At 37.2% G+C, this 20,623-nt stretch overlaps 1 protein-coding gene across 1 annotated transcript in view; it reads left to right on the plus strand.

Annotated features, from left to right (window-relative positions):
* Window positions 1-20,623, plus strand: part of synpo2 (synaptopodin 2) — a 122,385-nt gene that overhangs the window by 75,966 nt on the left and 25,796 nt on the right. The window contains exons 2-3 of the mRNA XM_031903031.1: window positions 10,804-10,955; window positions 14,042-14,796. Coding sequence (XP_031758891.1) covers window positions 10,804-10,955; window positions 14,042-14,796 — 907 coding nt within the window. The remainder of the gene's footprint in view (window positions 1-10,803; window positions 10,956-14,041; window positions 14,797-20,623) is intronic.

Here is a 20,623-nt window from a genome sequence, read left to right on the forward strand (position 1 = left end):
GGGGACAAGCAATATTGCAGCTGCCAGTTATATTTATATTGGAAAAAATGGATAAGCTACAGTGTGTGAACATCGAAAATATGTTATTTCTGATTAGAGGCATGTTATATAGCATTCACGGTGATATGTAAATGTATTCTATCTTCATAGCCTTCCAAACATTGTACTAATCTTTTCAAACTAGCCATTCAACGTTTCTAAATGACGATAATTTCACCCTCCCTCTCTTTTTCTGCTGTGTCTGTGATATATTAGAGTACAGGCTTCTGTGCACTGGCTGCTGCTGGTTGATGTTTCTTAGACAGACCAAAATAATGTATGATGTCAATAGGTATAGAGCTAATTAGAGAGCATAAGTATTAACCATGCAATGTCTAAAGAAAGTATAGGAACAAAGCTTCTCCCTCAAACTTAGCTTATATGATGCTGTTCTACCGTGATTGCTTTCTTGCTTGCACAGGAATACTGATATGTGAATTTTACTTCCTATCTTTGTAAGAGTAGTTTAAATTGTAACGTACATACAAACGTACATTATAATGTTCAATATTAACCTTATATGTTTTAAGAGGACTTAGGAAAATAGAAAGAACATATACCCTTGTTACAGGTTATATCCTAAGAAAGAGTTCATTCTAATGCTAATGTTCTAGACTTTCCATAAATATCAAGGTAACTTTTCACATATACTGGAAAATAATGCTCTTTAACTCATTAACACACATTAATTGATTTCCAACAATGGGCAGTGACCTTTTCTCATGGAAAAGGACCTAATTTTTATTATTTGTTCTTTCTATGTTGTGGCTATTTTCTTTTGAAAACACTGGCTTTGTAACAGACTTTTCTCAATTAGTTGAGTGCATCCAGACATGCCTAATACTTCATTTGCTGCAATTTGATAGCCCGGTGTTGTCTACTCTGCCATTTCTTGGTACGGTGACATTACCTCATGCCTATTTAAGGCTCCTCTCCTGGATGTCTCACAGAAATGAACAGAAGCAAGCTTGTGGCATCATTACGAGTAAGATAGAGGATGTTCATAAAACTTAAACCTAACATAGGAAAAAAGTACATTCTTGCTGTTTAACTATACTTGGTTGGAGTTTAAAAAATCTGTAGCACTAAACAGGCCTTTCTGCATGTTATGAATTGTGAAACAATTATAAATATTGTAAGTAATTATTGTCAGAATTATATTGATTACAATAGAATATAATGTGGGTTTAAGGGCCCCTTATTTTTTGTGGTTAATCAATATAGGACCACAAAATATATCTAGTTATATAGACAGTGCAGGCATTTAGGGAACTCCTACACTTCAGTCATTTTGGTTGTCATCACCTGAGAAAAACTGTTTGTCCTTTGGGAAGGTAAAAGTGATCAGCATTGATTAATAACAACTAGAAACATGCAAGGATATTCTTCAAACCAATATACATGGCCTCCTAGAATGGAGTTGGGGAACAATTCCATGGAGTGTACAAACCAATATGAAAATACCATATGAAATCCTTATAAAAGTGGGAAGTCACTTCTAATATCATGTCATAATCATCTTTTTTTTTATTGAAAAAGATCAAGTTTACATACAGTCAGCCATAATCATCTAATATAATGTAATACAAGTTACTATTCTGGGAAGCCTAAATCTAAATGCTATTTACCCCCATACTATTAGCTAGTGCTGTGACCAATGAAGCCCACTGTCCCTGCTGAGACCAATGAAGACCACAGACCCTGTCCCAGCAAAGCTTACAATCTAAGGTCCTCATCATATTCATGCAACAGACACACACAAGAATACATTTTTCTTAGGGAGCCTCTAAACCAATGTTTTTGGAATTCAAAGGAAATCTACACATACAGAGGAAAATATACAAGCTCTTTGCAGGTTGAAGTTTAATCAAGACCCAAGGGTTACTGGGCAAATTTGCTAACTAAAGGGTCAGCATGCCTCCCATTTACTGTAGGATCTTTGATCAAATGAGGGGAGTTAAGACAGCAGAAAGACACAGTTCTTGCAGCCAAAACTGCCAGAGATTGCCAGCTTGTTCTTTTGAATTGCCAAAGCAGTAGATATATTTCAGTCTTTTGGCATTATCATCAAATGCTGTGTCTGTAATTCTTCATCAATGGAATGTGTAGAAAGATTTTGATTCCCATAATGCGCCATGAGGTTTTCACTAACTGGAGGGAAGCCCATGCATTACTTGCTGTACTCTTATTTTGTAGTCCTTAGAACTGTTACAAAAGACTACAAGGTCAGCACACATGGTGACGTCTATACTCACAGAATGGGAAAAGTGGTAGGTAGAACACACATCAGGCTCAACGTAGTTTTATTCTATTCATGGCATATATAAATAGATAACCTAAAGAAAGCACTATGTAATAAAAGGTGATGTTTGCTACAGATACATATACAGGTATGGGACCCGTTATCTAGAATGCACGGGACCTGGGGTTTTCTGGATACGGGGTCTTTCTGTTATTCGGATCTTGTACCTTAGGCCTACTGAAAAAATATTTAAACATTAATTAAACCCAATAGGATTGTTTTGACTTCAATAAGGATTAATTATATTTTATTTGGGATCAAGTATAAGGTACTGTTTTATTATTACAGGGATAAGGGAAACCATTTTTAAAAATGTAAATTATTATTTGATTAAAATGGAGTCTATGGGAAATGGCCTTTCCGTAATTTGGAACTTTCTGGATAATGGGTTTCCGGATAAGGGGTCCAATACCTGTATATATAATCACCAATAGCAACCAGGTAGCATTTACTGGTCACCTGTTTAAAAGCAAATATCTTATTGGTTGCCATGGATTATAGCACCTGGGTAAAATTAGTGCCATAAGTACATATGGGTCCATGTACTGCTGCAGTAAAATGTTTCAGAACAATAATGCTTGGTGCTTGGCCATTTCCACAAGTGTGCAATTAATCTACCCTTCAAGTTATAGATGCCTTTCTGATGTCATAAGTAAGCTTCTTATGAGTCCATCATTTATAGTAAATTCTATAGTGCATAATGTAATTTATAGAGGCATTCTCTGGTCATATAAAGTTCTGTAACTGCATAACTTCTAAAATTTTTATACATTACAGAAGAAAATTATTTGTTAAAATAAACGAACTGCTACTTTTGAAAAGATTAATAAAGTACACTTTTAACCCTGTCTTGCTCGCATATCCATGCTGCTGTAAAACTTTCCCATGCTGATGTTTCTGATGTTTTATATTCCATTGTTAACGTTTTTTAGCACAGACATTTAACTATATCTTAATTATATTGAATCCTTAAAGTTGATATTCATATTCAGCTTATCCTAAGAAGGAAATTCACAACATTTCCATAGAATACCATATTGGATACTATACTGGATAAATGTGCTTCAATGGCTCTTTTCCCGCTGTTATTCCTTTATTCTTTATTTCAAGGGCCTTGACTTTGAGGTGTTATATCATAGTTATGATATAAGCTATACATATGTATATATTAGTCAAACTTAGGGAGCCAATAAAAGTACTCATGACATGCACCATAATTTCAAATGCCCGAAGGGTGCCAACTGGAAAGTGGTGCAGTCATAAATGTGAATTTTTCTTTGGAAAGCAGTTAAGGAGAAGGAAAGGTAAAAACTAATTAAGTTTTATCAGAAAGGTCTATGTAAATACAGCCATAAACATTTACAGAACTGCTGCTCTGAGTCCTCTGCAAAAAGAAACACCACATTTCTTTCCTTCTATTCTGCCAGACTTCCTTCTCTCAGCAAAATCCTTCAGGGCATAGCACAAGCCTGGAAAGTTTGCTCCTCTCTTCTCCTTCCTTTCTGCTTCTTCCTCCTCCCATCCCTGCTGTAATCTGAGCTGAGAGCTGTTCCGGGGAGCAATATGCAGGCAGGGAACTGACCTCAGATCATGCTACAATGGCAGCTGCTATTTTAAACAAACAGACAGCTTTTGGGGATCTTTACTCAGGTATGGGAAAGCATTCTACAAAATAAATATAGTGTTCTAGTTTGCACTATTGTTGCAATAAAATGGAGCTTTCCTTCTCCTTTAAACAAAGGGTTAAAAAAAAACAAAGTGAAAGTTAAAAATATGGCTTTTTGAACCAGATATTTTAGCACAAGCAGGCCACCTCTCAATTCTATTGAAAGATGCATACACTACAATATAAGATTAACCAAGCACATTTGGAGATGTAATAGCAGTACTAAGAAACTCAGTGTATTCTGGTGCCCCAAATGAACACTGCAATGCAGTACTAAATGCCTTCCCTTGTGTTTTAGGATGATCTGTCTTTGTTCATGACAGAAAGGAGGTGATAATCTGTTAGGCGCTTGTGAATCCCTTGTAACATTTGCCATGTGCATGTCTTTATGAACATGGATGTCTAACAATGATGCAGCCATAGAGGTTTCATAGTGACGGCAAAGTCACACTAGTAGCAATTATTTTGACTGACTGCCACAAGAGGTAATGACTTGAGCATTCAGTCATTTAATACCTTGAAACATGCACTGCATTCCTCTGGCCACTTTATACTCGGTATATTTATTAACTCTTATCCCTTTGAGGTTCTTACTTGTTCCATACTATACACAGTTAAAGTTTATTTTTATGAACTGAAGCTAGTCAAACATGTACATTTATATTTAGAAAAATTCGGTGGTTGTTTATGCAAAATAAACACAGTTAAAGTCTCAAAGGATTGTTTTAGGGATCTAAGCCAGCAGAATCTGCATCAGCACATCATTTTTTTTAGCTTTATTTTCCATTTCTACACCCCCTTAGAGCCAGAGCAGTCTGTCTTGCAGGTCACTTGGGTTTTTTAATTGTCATTACATACTGTATTACACTTTTAAGAACTTTCTGTTTAAATAACTCATATTTTCCTGCATATACAAACTCATATCTGAGCAAGCTCTGGGAAGCAAGCCCTTATACCACAATTACTAGTAGTTGGCTTTAAAATCTTATGCAGTTAGGAATTAGTTTTTTTCACTAATAATAAAAGTGGCTTGGATACTTTCTTGAACAAGCATAATATCCAAGGCTAATGTGAACTAGATCTACAGCTAGTTAGTATAGGTGTTATATATTGTGTATATATAGGTCGGTATGTGCACTGGATAGGTTGGTATGTGCACTGGGCTTCGTTTGGAGGGGTTGAACATAGTGGACTTTTTTCAACCCAACTTAATATGTGTAATAAGATTTGTTATGCGGCTTAAAAAACATTTTTCTACCAGGATTTACACAAGGTCTGAAGCAGTGTAAAATAAGGGCTTTAAATCTGACGTTTGGACGGAATAAAATAAAACACGCCTTGATAAATTTGCCATTTATTTTACACATCTTTTTACATAGTTTTTACATCATTTTTTTGGCAAATATTGTTTTGCGCAGCATAGTAAATAGTTAAAGTATTAGTTAAAGAAGTTGGATCTGAATATGTTTCAGTGATGTGAGTTTTATTGAAGGCATTGCAACAACTGGAGGCTACAAGTGACTTTTCCTGTTACATAAGCAGCAACCTCTACTTATTCCCAGGGTTTACTGCACTGTTACTGCTGTAGTAGAGCAGACAAATGCCCCAGTTTTCCTTAAAATTTATTAAGATGCTACGGGTCTGTCTTTTGTCCTACACATGGCTACATGTACATGTTTTGTCAGTATGATATGTGATGTATTTGATTAATAAAAAATAAATTCTTGCTGATCTTTTCTCATTATTTCCACACTGTATATACTATGAGAATGGAATTCATGGCAATTTGTCCACTTAAAAACAGATAGATGCTTTTACAGTGTGTGAGCTGAATCTGTGCAGCAATAAATGTCACAACTGTATAACATATTTAAAGAAAAGAAGTGGTAATAAATATGTTACCATAAACTGGTAACTTGAAAGGGACAGCACTAACATTTGTAACAAAGTGGGGTTATAGCTTCATTGAATTGTGTTACATACCCTGCAAATTACTCATTTTATTTTCTTGCTAGGTCAAGGCAGGATTTATATAGTGGACTCACATATGAGAAATATCTGTTTTGCAAAAAATCTGTCAAATTCACCATGTTTTTACCCATAATGCAAAACTCTTTCCCAGATTGAAATTGCTTCTACCTCAGTCAGGCACAAAAGTTCACACCAGCTATCAGAGACACAAAGATTGGTGATGGTTGGTAGATTTCATGCAAATCAGTGCACATTGTTCATATACCTGACCTTCAATTGTGTGCATCAGCTAGTGCCTATGGGCACTAAGTTTGCCCAGGTGCAGTAACCCAGAAAAATCAATCAGCAGGTAGCATTTATTAGTTATCTGTATAAAAGCAAACAGGTTATTGGTTGCTACGGGATACTGTACCTAGGCAGGTTTAGTGCCATTTATACATATGGCAGTATAAAGGTGGCCATACATGCAAAGATATTATCAGACAAAATGAAACATACAATAAACAGTGTGTGTATGGTGGAAGACAAGATGACCAATATCGGTAAAAGCCCTGGATATCGGTCTCCTCGATTGATCATCTGTGAAGGTGTCCAAACATTGTAATGTTTTTTACCTGCATATCTGATGATTCAAACATTAGTAGAGTAGGCGAATGATCTTTCCTATAACCAATGGTTGTGGGAAAGATTGAAATTGTATTGTGTATGGCCACCTTAAGTGTCCTGCAAAAATAATGTGTAAGAATTCTACAGACTTATAAACTCAGAAATAGAGGCACATTGATTAAAGCACAAATCCGAAGCAGGAAATCCAATAATTTCTGATGATTGCAAAAGTCACGAAAATTCCGTTCCTTTGAATACGAAGATTTCGTACTTATGATCTGAAATTTCTGAAATTTTCGCATCTAAACGATCATTTGCTAGTGGAGATCCGATAGTCATGAAATGTTCATATCCGAACCATCGTAAACGGCAGGAAAATCTTTCTGACTTTGACACTTGAATGCATGATTTTGGAAGCCTCCCATAGGACTCAATGGCACTGTGCAGCTCCAACCTGGCCCAAGGAAAGTCACGATACCGAAGCTTGAATGAATCCGAAACTTTCTACAAAACAGCTATTTCTTCTGGAAAATATATGAACTGGTATTCAGATAGAATTCTGCACTACTTGACAGACCAGAGAAAACAATGAAATTCAGCTTCTTTTGGCTGAAGAATGCTTTCTGACAAAATAAAATTCGAGGAAAATTACACATTTCAACTAAGGCTAATGGCACTCTGGGCTACTGCATGCACCTTAAGTGCGCATGCACAAATCTTCGTTGCCGCTGGCAACTAATCTCCCCGCAATGCCATCCCACTGGCAAGAATGTAAATCGCCGGTATGATGGCATACACATTGCTACTATTTTCTCGAAGTTGCTTCTCAAGGAACGAAGATTTGTAGCGGTGGGACTAATCTCCACGTGTGCCACTGCCCTAAAGCAGCAGCCATACATTTAAATGTAAATTGACTAAAACGTGCTTGTGTCAGTAGTTTGGAAAAGAATAGTGACACTTTTGCACACTGCAAGCGCTGATATTAGCACTCATCAGTCAACTATCATTCAATTCTTAGGAGCTGCTTGGATTGGAATTTTCATGATATATCCCATGGGTTTTTCTTATCTATTTGAATCTGGCCAGTTATAGAAAATAGCACAGCACTATTTAATTTTGCCCCAAAAATTGTATTATTGTTATAATGTTATTTTGTCCTACAAAAGGTTCCCTTACTGAACTGACTGAAATACAGTATTCTCTTTATGCTAATCCACAGCAAATTATTCCATCCATTTACGGTAAAGGCAGCCCTTTCTTCTAACAACAGGCTTCAAATTCATTCTAGACTACTTGAATAATGGGAAAAAAAGTTAATTGGAAAAAATGTGCTCAATGTATACAATTCTTTTTATTTGAACAACTGATCGATTTATTTTCTACATATATATATATATATATATATATATATATATGCAGTACATATAAAATATTACTTTGCAAAATGTGATTTATTGTTTGTTTGTTTTCCATTTACAACTTTTATTACACCCTCCATTTGTATTTGTATTTGTATTGAGGGTTTCTTCCTGGTACTCTGGCTTCCTTCCATGTTCCAAAAACAGTAAATTTCCTCATGTTAAAACTGTTAAAAATCATAGCTTCTGTATGGTTGTAAAAGTGACTGATATAAATGATGAACAGTCATTGTAAAACACTACATTATATGCTGGCTCTGTATAAACAATGCATTATGATAATAACCACACACACACAGAGCAATCTTTTTTAAAAGCAAACTCTATTTTTCCAGCTATAATCAATATAACATTAGTATAGTGCAGGTCTCTTTCGCTCTTTCTCTGTAGGTTTGTTGCACAAACTGTATTGTTTATATGTACAAGATTTTGTATCCATGGTCTGTGCAGAGCCTTTCTGCCATCATTATTGCTATTCTTTATAATCACATGTAAGAAACTGATAGAACCCTTACACATTTTAAATGAGTCTTGATCAAATCTCTATACCAATATGGCCTTAAAGTCCTAAAGGACTATGCTGTTTACATTCCTACTGTTGGAGAATAAACTTAGCATACCATTCCATATTTGTAAATGGTGGGATTGCAGTTTGCTGTTGCAGTAATAAAATGTTGGCACCATTTCTCTTTTAGCTTGGATATTAAGCATAACATTGAACAGCTTTCCAGTATGTGATTCTTGTCCTTAAAGGAGACAAACAGGATAAACTAAAAATGATTAATTTGGTATTAATAGATGGTGCTGGTTTCAATTTGGTCTAAAAATTAATCCTATCTGTAAAAATGGCCCCATTATTGGAGCTTCCTATAGGTCCTCTCAGGTCCCTGTTTGTGATTCAAATGAAGGGTGGGCGTGTCCTAATGTTCCCACCAGAAGTACAGTAGGAGGGGAGTAACCAATCCCCAGCCCTGCACTCACACAAACAAAGACAGGATTCAGTTCCCTATCAGGACAGTCAAGCTGCTGATTGGTTCCTATCCTACAGTGCAGTGTGCTGCCAGTCCAACTGCACAGCCTGGGAGAGGAGGCAGCAGGAAGTGGAACAGATGGGTGGGACTAGTGTGCAGTGCCAGGCCAACCTGGTTGGCTTGCCCCCCCCCCCCACCACAGTATGAACATACGCAAGCGAGCGGCCTATGCACACCACAGGGTGGCAGGGTTCCCAGGGTCGCTGCAGTGGGGGGGAAAGTTCTGGAATTAGAGGTTCCTGTCTGGCTCCCCCCACCGTTGCGCCCTAGGCAGGAGCCTCTTCTGCCTACCCCTAGTTCCGGCCCTGTTAGTGGGGTTTTTGCAGAAATTTTCAATAAATCAGCCTGAAACACTACTTTCTAGAGCACATTCTTTCTATATTTAGATAAGTACAATTCATTGGCAGATTCTTTTTTTTCACAAAAAAAAATCTTGTTCAAAGGAAAGGTTGTATCAGGATGTCCTTATTTAGTGAACATATACTATATTTTTAGAGGTCATTAGCTTTATGTAGAGCTAGAGCATACTAGTTTTGTTGACATGGAAAAACCAAATATTTTTAGCAGGACTTCTAACTTGGGATACACACAAGTCACTCTCTTAGGATGAATATGGAGTAATTTGTTTATGGTAATATAGTATTATCATTTCATTAATGTTGCTGAACCAGTGTCATTAGAAGGGAAATAACATCATAATGGTTATAATCACTTCCAGAATCAGAATACTGAATCCCATTCTATGTCTTAAAAAAGTAGTACTAATGACACAGACAGCACCCCAGGAGATGGTAAAACCGTATTAGAAAAAAAAAGAATTATGACAGTTAACAATACGAAAATATAAAAATCTTACCCAAGGGGAATTTTGACCACAATATATGGGGGAGTATTTATTAATATTAAAGGCAAACATCACTGGTGATGTTGCCCTTAGCAACCAGTCAGCAGTTAGATTTGAATGGTCACCTATAAGTTAGAAATAAAAAGCAAAAGTCTGATTGGTTGCTATGGGCAACATCACCGATGATGTTTGTCTCCAATGTCAATAAATACACCCTCTTGTCTCCCTGATTCGATGGTCATCTAGAAATCGGACTGCCATCATGATAGAACAGTGATCTACAACCAGTGGCTCGGGGCAACATGTTGCTCACCAACCGCTTGGATGTTGCTCTCAGTGCCCACAAACCAGGTAGTAATTTTTGAATTCCTGACTTGGTGGCTAGTTGGTTGAATAAAATCAAGATTTAATACCAAATAAAACCCCCTGTAAGCTGATAGTGTGCATAGAGGCCCCTAATAGCCAATCTTACCTTATTTGGCACCTCCATGAACTTTTATGGTGCTTGTGTTGCTCTCCAAGTCTTTTTATATTTGACTGTGGCTCACAAATAAGAAAGTTGTGGACTGTGGACTGGACTGGACTGTGATAGAATGTGTATATTTGTGTTATTTTTTTATAATTCATAGATGTCAATAAAACAGTGCATGGCAGTGTACAAACCAGCATGAAAATGTGTTCATTTGACTTATATGTTTTTTTTCAACAAGAGAAAGCAATTAAAAAGTTACTATTTCCCTAAAAAACTCATAAACAATTTAAGATTCTGGGGTGCATAGTCTATTTCAGCCAAAGCTTCCACTCACTAATATTCCTTATTGAACTCCAAGATACAACCAAATCTCTTGTGCCAATGAAAGGTAAACCTACCAATTTATGTTTTGAGTACTTCTTTGTCAAAGTGACTTTTTATTTGTTTGTTTCAGGTTAAAAGCCCAAGCAAGTCTTTCACTGCTGGTTTATGTGAGGGAGATGAAGTTATTTCCATTAATGGAAACTCTTGTACCGATATACCCTACTCTGAGGTTGTGGCTCTTATAGAGAAATCAGTGGATACACTTGAGCTGCTTGTCAAAAGGTAAATGAAAACTTTAGTCAACTGATTGCATCAAAATGTTATTTGCAACATTATATATGTATATACAAAAACTAAATGGCACCTACAGATTATTGGTGAGATGAGCCTATAAGGTAAGTTATAAACCAGAGTCAGTTATGTATGTGCTCCACAGTATATTATGTTGCATATTCTTATTATTGCATAATTTTTGTGACATAAGTAAGAATGCAACTCTCCTCACAGTGAATAATATTCTAAGGGACTGATATACTAACATGGGTGTAATACAAGCAGGTTAACTAATTCCTTATTAAACTGTCACTGGTGTGAATATAGAGAATTTAAGCTCTGCTGGGAACTGATGTGAATGCCAGGGTGTCAGTGCTATAAAAATAAATATAGTAATAAGATCTCAGACTTGTAAAGCAGCTTTTTTAATGTTGTTAACAAAACACTATAATATATGGACAGGACATTATCTGTTATGAGGGTCTCAGAATTATCAGTTGCCTGGAATGAAATGTTGGGATGTAGCCATAAATCTTTTTTTGTTTTTACTGAATCATGCCTGTTGCTGCTGTTTATTGCCAGCCCCTGCTTCAGTCTGTATCCGAAAATCCAGCCTTTTAAGGAGGAAACAATTCACTCTGAACGTGCTTGATTTTTTTTCTCCTCCAAACTCTTGCACAAAGGCCAGAGAGGTTCCACCGTACTTTTGAGCGTCTATAAAAGTTTACCCTTTCTCTTTTGCTCAGATCTACTCATTTTGACCACTGGTCATATCAAGTTGATAAGTGCTATTCGGCCAGAAGCTGGACAATATCTGATTGTTTCGCCCTTAAGTACATTGATCAGATCTAAATTCATCCTGTTTTTGGACACCCTAAAGCAGTGATTGCCAACCAGTGGCTTTCGAGCAACGTGTTGCTCACCAACCAACCCATTGGATGTTGCTCCCAGGGTCCTCAAAGCAGATCCTTATTTTTGAATTCCTGGCATAAAGTCAAGCTTTTTATGCACTGTCAAACAGAGCCTTCTGTAGGCTGCCATGTAGGGGCTACCAATAGCCAAACACGGCCTATAATTGGTGCCTCCAGAAAATATTTTCATGTTTGTGTTGCTCTCCAAATTTGTTTACATTTGAATGCAGCTCATGGATTAAAAAATATGGGGAACCCTGCCCTAAGATATACAGCAAATGAGTGCAACACAGAATTGTTTACCCTCAAACATGTAATCAATGACTATATTGCAACAATTTTGCAGGGACTCTCCACTATTGTCCTGACCCAGCATACAAAACTTTCACTAACTGTAATTTATTATTATACTTCTATAGCATTGACCTCAGAGTATCCTGCAAAACTAACAGCTATAGTTGCCCCACTGACTGTGACTTTACAGATTTAAATTTACCATCTAGCATTATTATACAATCTTGTGTAGAGAAAGCACTTTTGCTTCAGCTTCCTATACAAAAGACAGCACACCGTGCACATTGCCAAACATAAGCTTAAGTGACCTTTTGGCGCTCTTCAGAAGGAGATGTTGATAATTCTGTACAAAAATGGGCATTTGCTGGCTGTTAGTTGGTCCTCCAAATTGCTTCCTGATAAAAGACATTAACAGTCAGTGATCACTGTGTTCTGTTTCCTCTGTAATGATGCATTTAGTCTTTTGTGCATCTTAATGAAATTAAGCACAATAATTTAATAATCAGATGAAAACATTCTATAAGAACTAATAAAAGCCCATTGTTCACAATTTGGCTTTCTACTTTCCAAAACACTTAAATGGGTGGTTCACCTTTAAATTAACTTTTAGTGTTTTACAGAATGGCCAATTCTAACCAACTTTTCAATTAGTTTTTGCAGCTTTCAAATGTGGGTCACTGATCCTGGCAGCCAAAAAACTATTGCTCTGTGAGACTACAGATTTATTGTTATTTTTCTATTCTGGTTCTCTTCTATTCATTTATCAGTCTCTCATTTAAACCAGTCCTTAGTTGCTAAGGTAATATGGACCCTGGCAACCAGGTAGTTGCTGAAATTTCAAATTAAAGAGCTGCTGAACAAAAAGCTAAATGATAAAAACACCACAAATAATAAAAAATGATGATCAACTGGAAATTGTCTCAAAACAGCACTCTCTACATAAAACTAAAAATGAACTCAAAGTGTTTTTGTGCCAAGGTCTCAAGCTTACAATCTACAGGAATTTAAAGTGTGGTTGACTCAAATACTCAATCAAAGGTCTCACACAAACAAAAGGGTCAGACTGGACCAGGGGGACACCAGGAAAAAACCTCAGACCCAGCCTGCTGCTCCCGCTCCCCCTGCTGTTGACTGCGTCCACCGGCCCTCCGACCCATATCACAGAGTGGGATGCGGTATGGGGTGCAGTACGTGGTGCAGGGGGGGGCGGAGCATGTGACTGGAGTAGGGGGCCCCCAAGTGGCGGCCCCAGTGGGCCCTGGACACCCCAGTCCAACTCTGTGCACAACAGTAAGCCAGTTTTATTAGAATAGGCTAAACTGAAAAACCTGGTTGATGGTTGAAATCCAAGTGAAACAGCAGTTCTTCACCTTCTCTTTACAGACAGGCAATGAACTACCACTTGTTCCATAATGAATTTATGGAGGGGGTGCACTGCATTCATTATGTGCTTATTATAAGTTTAAGTGGAGGAGATAATGCCCATGTCTATGTAGCCACAGCAGAGCAAAAGCAAGGAGAGACTATAGTGTACTGCCAGTATGGAGCCCACATGAAATTCTAAAACTGATTAAGTAGTTAAAGGCAAAAAAAGAGCTTATCAGAAATATGTGATGGGTTTCTGATTTATGTCCTTTGTTGTTTGGATGTAATATTCAAGATGACAACGTGAGTGCAACTTAGTACTAAGCTATATACCCTTTCTCCTTGTAGAGTGTAAGCTCTTTTGGGCAGGGCCCTCTTCACCTCTTGTATCGGTTATTGATTGCTTTATATGTTACTCTGTATGTCCAATGTATGTAACCCACTTATTGTACAGCGCTGCGGAATATGTTGGCGCTTTATAAATAAATGTTAATGTAATGTAATGGTTTTCTTTTCATGTTCTAGAGCACTGAATAAGGCTACTGTATCTGAAGTGAAGAATGGAGAAGAAGCAGATATCAGAAAAGAAGAGTACACACAGAGTACCACGCTGCAAATCCGGCCTGCCCCAGAAACCACTTCTGAAAATTGTGATGTTTCGGAAAGGCTGGAAGACACAGGGGAGCAGAATGACAAAAACTCACTTCAGAGCCACACAATGACCCCCAAAATGATTGAAACACCAAGAGCATTTTTTCCCTTAATAGAAAAACATGGAGAAGGAAGGCAAGGTGCCATGATTGAACTTCAACTCTCCCTCACGCCAGACATGCAACTAGGATCTGGTGTACCTATTTTGACTGTTTTGGATGCAGAAAATGGGTCCCCAACAGAAATAAAAGGAAATGTACAGCAGAATGAAACAGTTTCTGTGGGTGAAATAAGCCTTAATCAGAAAGAGGGGCCTGCCCACATGTCATCTACAACATTCCAGATTGTGGGCAGGCAAGAGACAAAAATCATCCAAACGGTAGCAGCAGATGATCCATCTTTCCCCAGAGTTGAACTGATCTTAGACTGTTCTAGTATAGAGAAGGAAGAGCCCAAGTTTCTATCTGACAGGGGGTGTGTTGAATCTAAAGAGGAAGGAGGGCAGTTGGAGGCACCTCCTGTTGCTGTCTCCTTTGGAATCACAGCAGAAGAATCAGAGCAAGGAGAGGAGGATCCACAGGCAGAAAGGGATCACACAAGACCTCATAAACATAGAGCAAGGCATGCAAGTAAGTTTGCTGGTTTATGCCTCATTCATTTGCACTGATCTATATTGTGTTTCACTTTCTGTGGAATGTTTTGTCTCTTTTTAGTCTTTTGTATTTCATTTCTTTTTAATCAATGAATTTTGCTTAGAGTTTTTTTTCTTTAACTTGTCCTATTCATCAGAGTTTTCTATATGAAACGGCACCTTTAATGCATTGTCAAAGTATATGAAATTCATAGGGCTCCTAACATACTGTATAATGTAAAATGTGCAGCTGAAGGCTGGTAGAGATGCCCTGTTAAGCCACAAGGCAGACTGGCTGGAAAGCCTGATGATTCCTGCAGAAAGTAGTTTGACAGACACCAGCATGTGCAATCCCAGTTACATGATCCTTTCCATTTAGTGGCACTTTTCTCGACTGTCTCGTACTATATCTTCTGCTGGCAGCCTTTAGAGGTCAGCCGCAAAATCTATTCTGAGGAGTAGTTTGATGCAGGGTTACACTATATGCTGACTATGCTAGAGTCACTGAACATCAGCATTATATGTAGTAGCATGGAGTTTGTAATAAGCTTTAAAATATGTATGAAGTGTTGCATTTGTCTTATAGTCTTAAAGGCATCATTAAAACCTCAGAGCATTATTATTACTTAGCCTAAAGCATTCCATCTGGCACGCATTCCATTATTCTTGGACTACGTTTCCCAGCATCCCCTAGCAGCCTTTAGCTGACGACAGACACAAGCTGTTACAATTTGGTGATAGCTAGATGTATATCTGCAATGTGACTTTCCAGTTGTAACTCCCAGCATCCTCTGTTGATTAGATACTAACCATAGTTCAATGACTGCTTGAGGACTGCAAGTTAAGTTGCCTGTAGAAGAATTACACAAAGCTATGTTCTGTAGCTTATAGGTTTAAATAAGAAAATAACATGAACAAAGTTGCATTTTTAATTAGCATTACATTATTATATACCATTATTCCTACTTAATAGTAGGTATCACACAGTACAACACAGTAAGAGTTTGTAAAGCTTTGAGTTTTTCCCCAGACTTCAGTATCTTCATGTAGTTTTAAGACTAGAATAAAGCTGAATATGTTTATATAGACAATGATAGAAGGGGGGCAAATGGCAGAATTGCAGCCTCTGCAACTAAATACTCACAGCTTTTCCAAAGTCTTTTTGAGGATGCTGGGAATGGTATCTTCCATTCCAGCCGTAAGATTGACATGCCTGAATGGATGTAGAATTGCCTCACCCTTGCTATTTAAATCCTCTGAGCTGCACACAGTTTGGTTAATCACTATAGCTTGCACACTCAGCAGATTGCACTTCTGACACTGAGCTTCCTAACAACTGTGCAGAGGGGCACGCATGCCAACCATGGAGCTTGCCATGTTAAGGATCACATGCAGGAGGCACATGAGACTGATAATTTCATGTCTATTCAGATGCTGCTTTATTTAAAATGTTTAGTAATTACAGAATATTATATTACCATCGTGCCTGCAAATGACACAAAAAGGGGGGGAGCAAGGTGCAAAAAAAAAGCCCACTTTTTTGAGCTTGCCAGGTAAACCTTTTCACTTGATTCCAGAGGCTGGTCAACTGTAATTGGCCTACTGGCACACAATTTGCATCTGCATCTGCCTTTTTGTATGTATGTATATCTTTATTTATAAAGCGCTACTTATGTATGCAGCACTGTACAGAAGAATACATTAATATAAACAGGGGATTATTATTTCATGCACACCATTTTTTGCGGTCCCACTAATATATAATGAATAATACATTTCTCTGATTTTACATTTTCCTGGATTTTACATCATATTTTTCTGGTCCCCTAAATTTAGGGGTCTACTATCTGTGTGTATATATATATATATATATATATATATATATATCAAACTCAACAGTAGAAAGCACTCACAGCTACAGCATCAATCAGGTCAGTGATTTATTTCAGCATACCATCTACGCATTTCGATCACCACAGGATCGTCATCAGGATGACGATCCTGTGGTGATCGAAACGCGTAGATGGTATGCTGAAATAAATCACTGACCTGATTGATGCTGTAGCTGTGAGTGCTTTCTACTGTTGAGTTTGATGTATTATTTTTGTCAGCACCCAGCCTGTGCCCGATATAGGTATAGGTTCTGGTATATTATCCAGAAAGTATGGGACCTAGGGTTTTCAGAACATGGGGTCTTTCCTTAAGTTGTATATTCAAATCTTAAGTCTGCTAAAAAAAATTTAAACATTAAATTACCCCAATAGGACTGTTTGCCCCCAGTATGGATTCATGCAGCTTAGTTACTATTAAGTGGAGTAAAGTGGCCATACATACTGAGATTTACTTGGGGGCAGGGGTGGTTGACATAACTGGGGCTTACCATCTAGGCATGCTTACTCACATTAATGGTATATTCAGTCTGATTGAAAAGGAAATTTAACCTGCTAGTGACCATTCTTGGTGGGTAGGCTTACAAAAATGAGAGAAGCATAGTGCCATTCCCATCTGCTCATTCAGATGTCAACCAATAGAAAGCATCAGTGCAATTTGCCATAGCCAGCCTCTGTATGGTTTCCCTTACTACTTACTAAATGCCGGGGAATTCCCTACCAGTCATTTGAACTGAAGAAGCCACTCGGATGAGCGGTGAAATGTTTTCAAGAAAAACTTAGTTGTTTTAGCCTTAATTCTACTAGATACTGTATATCATGACCTGGATGAATGAGAATCTTCATAGACATACTTACTACCATATCCATTCATGATTTATAACTTGGCACAGTATGGAAACTTCAGTTGCTATATATATACAGGTATATATACACACACACTTATATATTTGGTAAGGACCAGGACCAATGTATAAGTATCAAATCAACAAAATGTCTTTATTGCACATATCATATAAGTTCCCCATTTTGCTGACATTTCACACAAGTTTGCAGATGGCGAAATACACAATATTCCTGCAAATCCATGCCTATAAATAACACATTTATACAATAATAATTTTTTTACCCTTGGAACTCTTGTATAAATACACATGCTACTAAGCCGAAAATATCTTGTCCCAGAAAGTGAACAATTCATTGGACGAGGAACTGCCTCCTGTGTGGGCTACTGGGCTTTGTAAGAGTTTATATTATCAGCTGTTGGGAGCTGTCATTAGATTTACAGTACAGCACAGGAAAAAGCTAAGGATGAGAATAAAATTAAACCTTAAAAAAAATGTTTTGTGGAAATGATGTCAATGAGATGGGAATGTTTGAGAAATACATCTCTCTATATAAATATGATATCATTTTAAATAACTATAACTTCATAACTATTTATTGTCAGAAATAATTTGTTATAAAGTTATAAACAACAGGAACTTCAACTGCTGCCACTGTGAGTGTTGTCTCACCCTGCATTGTGTAATTGTACTCATTATACACTTGGCCACAATAAAAGACTACAGGGCTCACTTACTAGCGCACGTGCAGTGTGAAAAGTACAATTAGTGCAAAAGGTCCATTAGAAAGCAGCCAAAGATGGCAGAATAGTGCTGTTAGGAGTATACCCCAGGCAGGTGCGTTTATCAGTGATGAGCAGCACCTGCCTGGTATATGTATTATGGATAGATAGATAGATAGATAAATTAAAATTTTGCTGTGCAGGTGCTTTTTGAAAGGTTTTGTTGTGCACCCCACTCGTGCCTCCTAGTGATGAGGAAATCTGTCCCATTTCACTTCACGGAAAATTCGCGAAACTGTGAAAAAAATAGTTTTGCAAAAAAATTTGCAAAGCATGACTTTTTGACGCATGGAACTTTTTTCTTTTTTTCTTTTTTTCTTTACCATAATCCTCACAGACCCAGTCCTTTAGCTAAGACTGAATAGGAGCCTAATACTAATACCTAGGCAAGGCTAAAAGCCCTACTTCCCCACACTTACTTGTCAGTTTTGGACCTCTCCATTTTCTAGTGCATCTTACAAACTGCTGGAGTCAGGGACAGCAGTCTAAGGGGCATATTTATTATGCTGTGTAAAACAAATTCGCCAAAAAAACAGCGTAAAAAGCTGTGTAAAATAAACAGAGAACATCAGCTTCCAAACTCCAGATTTTACACCACTATTTTACGTAAGTTCCGGCGGAAGAAATAAAATGTAAAAAATTACGCTGATTTTACACCGTTTTTTACACAGCCTGGCGATGTGTGGGGAATTTTCTCGACGTTTTTTACACAGCATAATAAATTCTCCTAAATGTCATATTAGGGGCTGAAAAGCAAAAGAAAATAACCCCCCCCCCCCGAAAGTAATATAAGGCATTAACCCATAATACTGCATAATATGAATAGTTCAGTCAAATAAATGTTCATGGTAAAAGGCTTGCTTATGGTCTCAGTGTTTTTAGAGATAAATTGAGGCCAGAGAGTGACCCATAACTACAAGTGCTAGGATGTGCTCTTTTGTATGAAATAATATGTTTTATTACTTTAATATAGTCACTGTATCACTTATAGAAAAGCATACTGTCATAAAAATAAATTTGTTTTAATCTTAAACTTTTCTGTATCACTGAGGCTTGAGTGGTTATTTATATACAATCAGTAGTTTAAGGGCTTGAGCCAAGGGTGGGCCCCTACACCTTCCTAAATGATTTAACTGGGCAGCTCTCTACAGTTTCCTAATACGTGTTCCGAACTGCTGTCTGAGAAATTAGAGAGAAATTCTCATTATAAGCATGTAAGACTTGGTTCTGCTTGATCGCTAATCACGTATTGTTGCACTTGTGGTGGGTAGTGATGGGCAAAATTTTTTACCAGGCATGGATTTGTGGAGAATATTCTTGGTTTGCCGCTGGCAGATTTTTTTGAGAAATGGGTGACAAAATTTGTAGCAGGAAAATTCACTGCTCGACAAAAAATTGTCGCTTGTTTTGTTGACATGCAAAAGCAACAAAAAAATGATGTGTGCGACAATTTTTTGACACACACGACAATTTTTTGGCGAGCCGCAAATTTTCTTGTGACAAATTTTGTTGTATGTTTCTCAAAAAAATCTGCCACTGGCAAAACAAGAAAATTCCCCACAACATTTTTCCCCGTTTCGTGAATCTTTTGAAAGATTCACAATTTTTTGGCCGAAACGGTACATATTCTCTCATCGCTAGTGGTGGGATTTAGGTCAGTAATTGTGCCCTGTTTCATATCAATGACATTTCATATAATTATTAGGGAAGCAATGAGTAACCATTCTCAGTGTTTACTTGAAATCTGATGTTTTAAAACAAGTTGTATCACTCTAAAATGCCAGCTGTTTATCATTTTAAAGTGAGCACTAAGTATTTTGTCACAAATGAGTGCTGGTAACCTTTTGAGAATAGCTCAAAAGCTATGGATCATTTTTACATAACGGCTTCCTAATAATACATTTATATTTTATTATTAAGTTAACAATGTACCCCCTTTTGTAAAATAGACTAATATTGGAATTCACGGCTGAGTTACAGTACATTATTCGCACAGGTTCATGGAACTCCAAGGTAAATTCCAATAACCTGATATATTAAGCACCAGTTATAACATCACTAAGCATTATTTATTATATTACAGTATTGTTTAATACTTTTATTCAATGCACATAGATTAAGTCTAAGGGGGCCATTTAATAAAACTTATTTTTTTCAGATTTATGATTGTTCGAAACCATGAATAAACTTATTCTGACGAATGGTCATTTATAGAAAGATTTGAACTGAAAAAACACAAATGGAAAAAACTTGCTGAACTTTCTTCTTTTCATTACACCATGAGCTATGTATGTAATGCATAGGATCCA

The sequence above is a fragment of the Xenopus tropicalis genome, chromosome 1 (assembly GCF_000004195.4).
Source record: "Xenopus tropicalis strain Nigerian chromosome 1, UCB_Xtro_10.0, whole genome shotgun sequence".
Lineage (NCBI taxonomy): Eukaryota > Metazoa > Chordata > Amphibia > Anura > Pipidae > Xenopus > Xenopus tropicalis.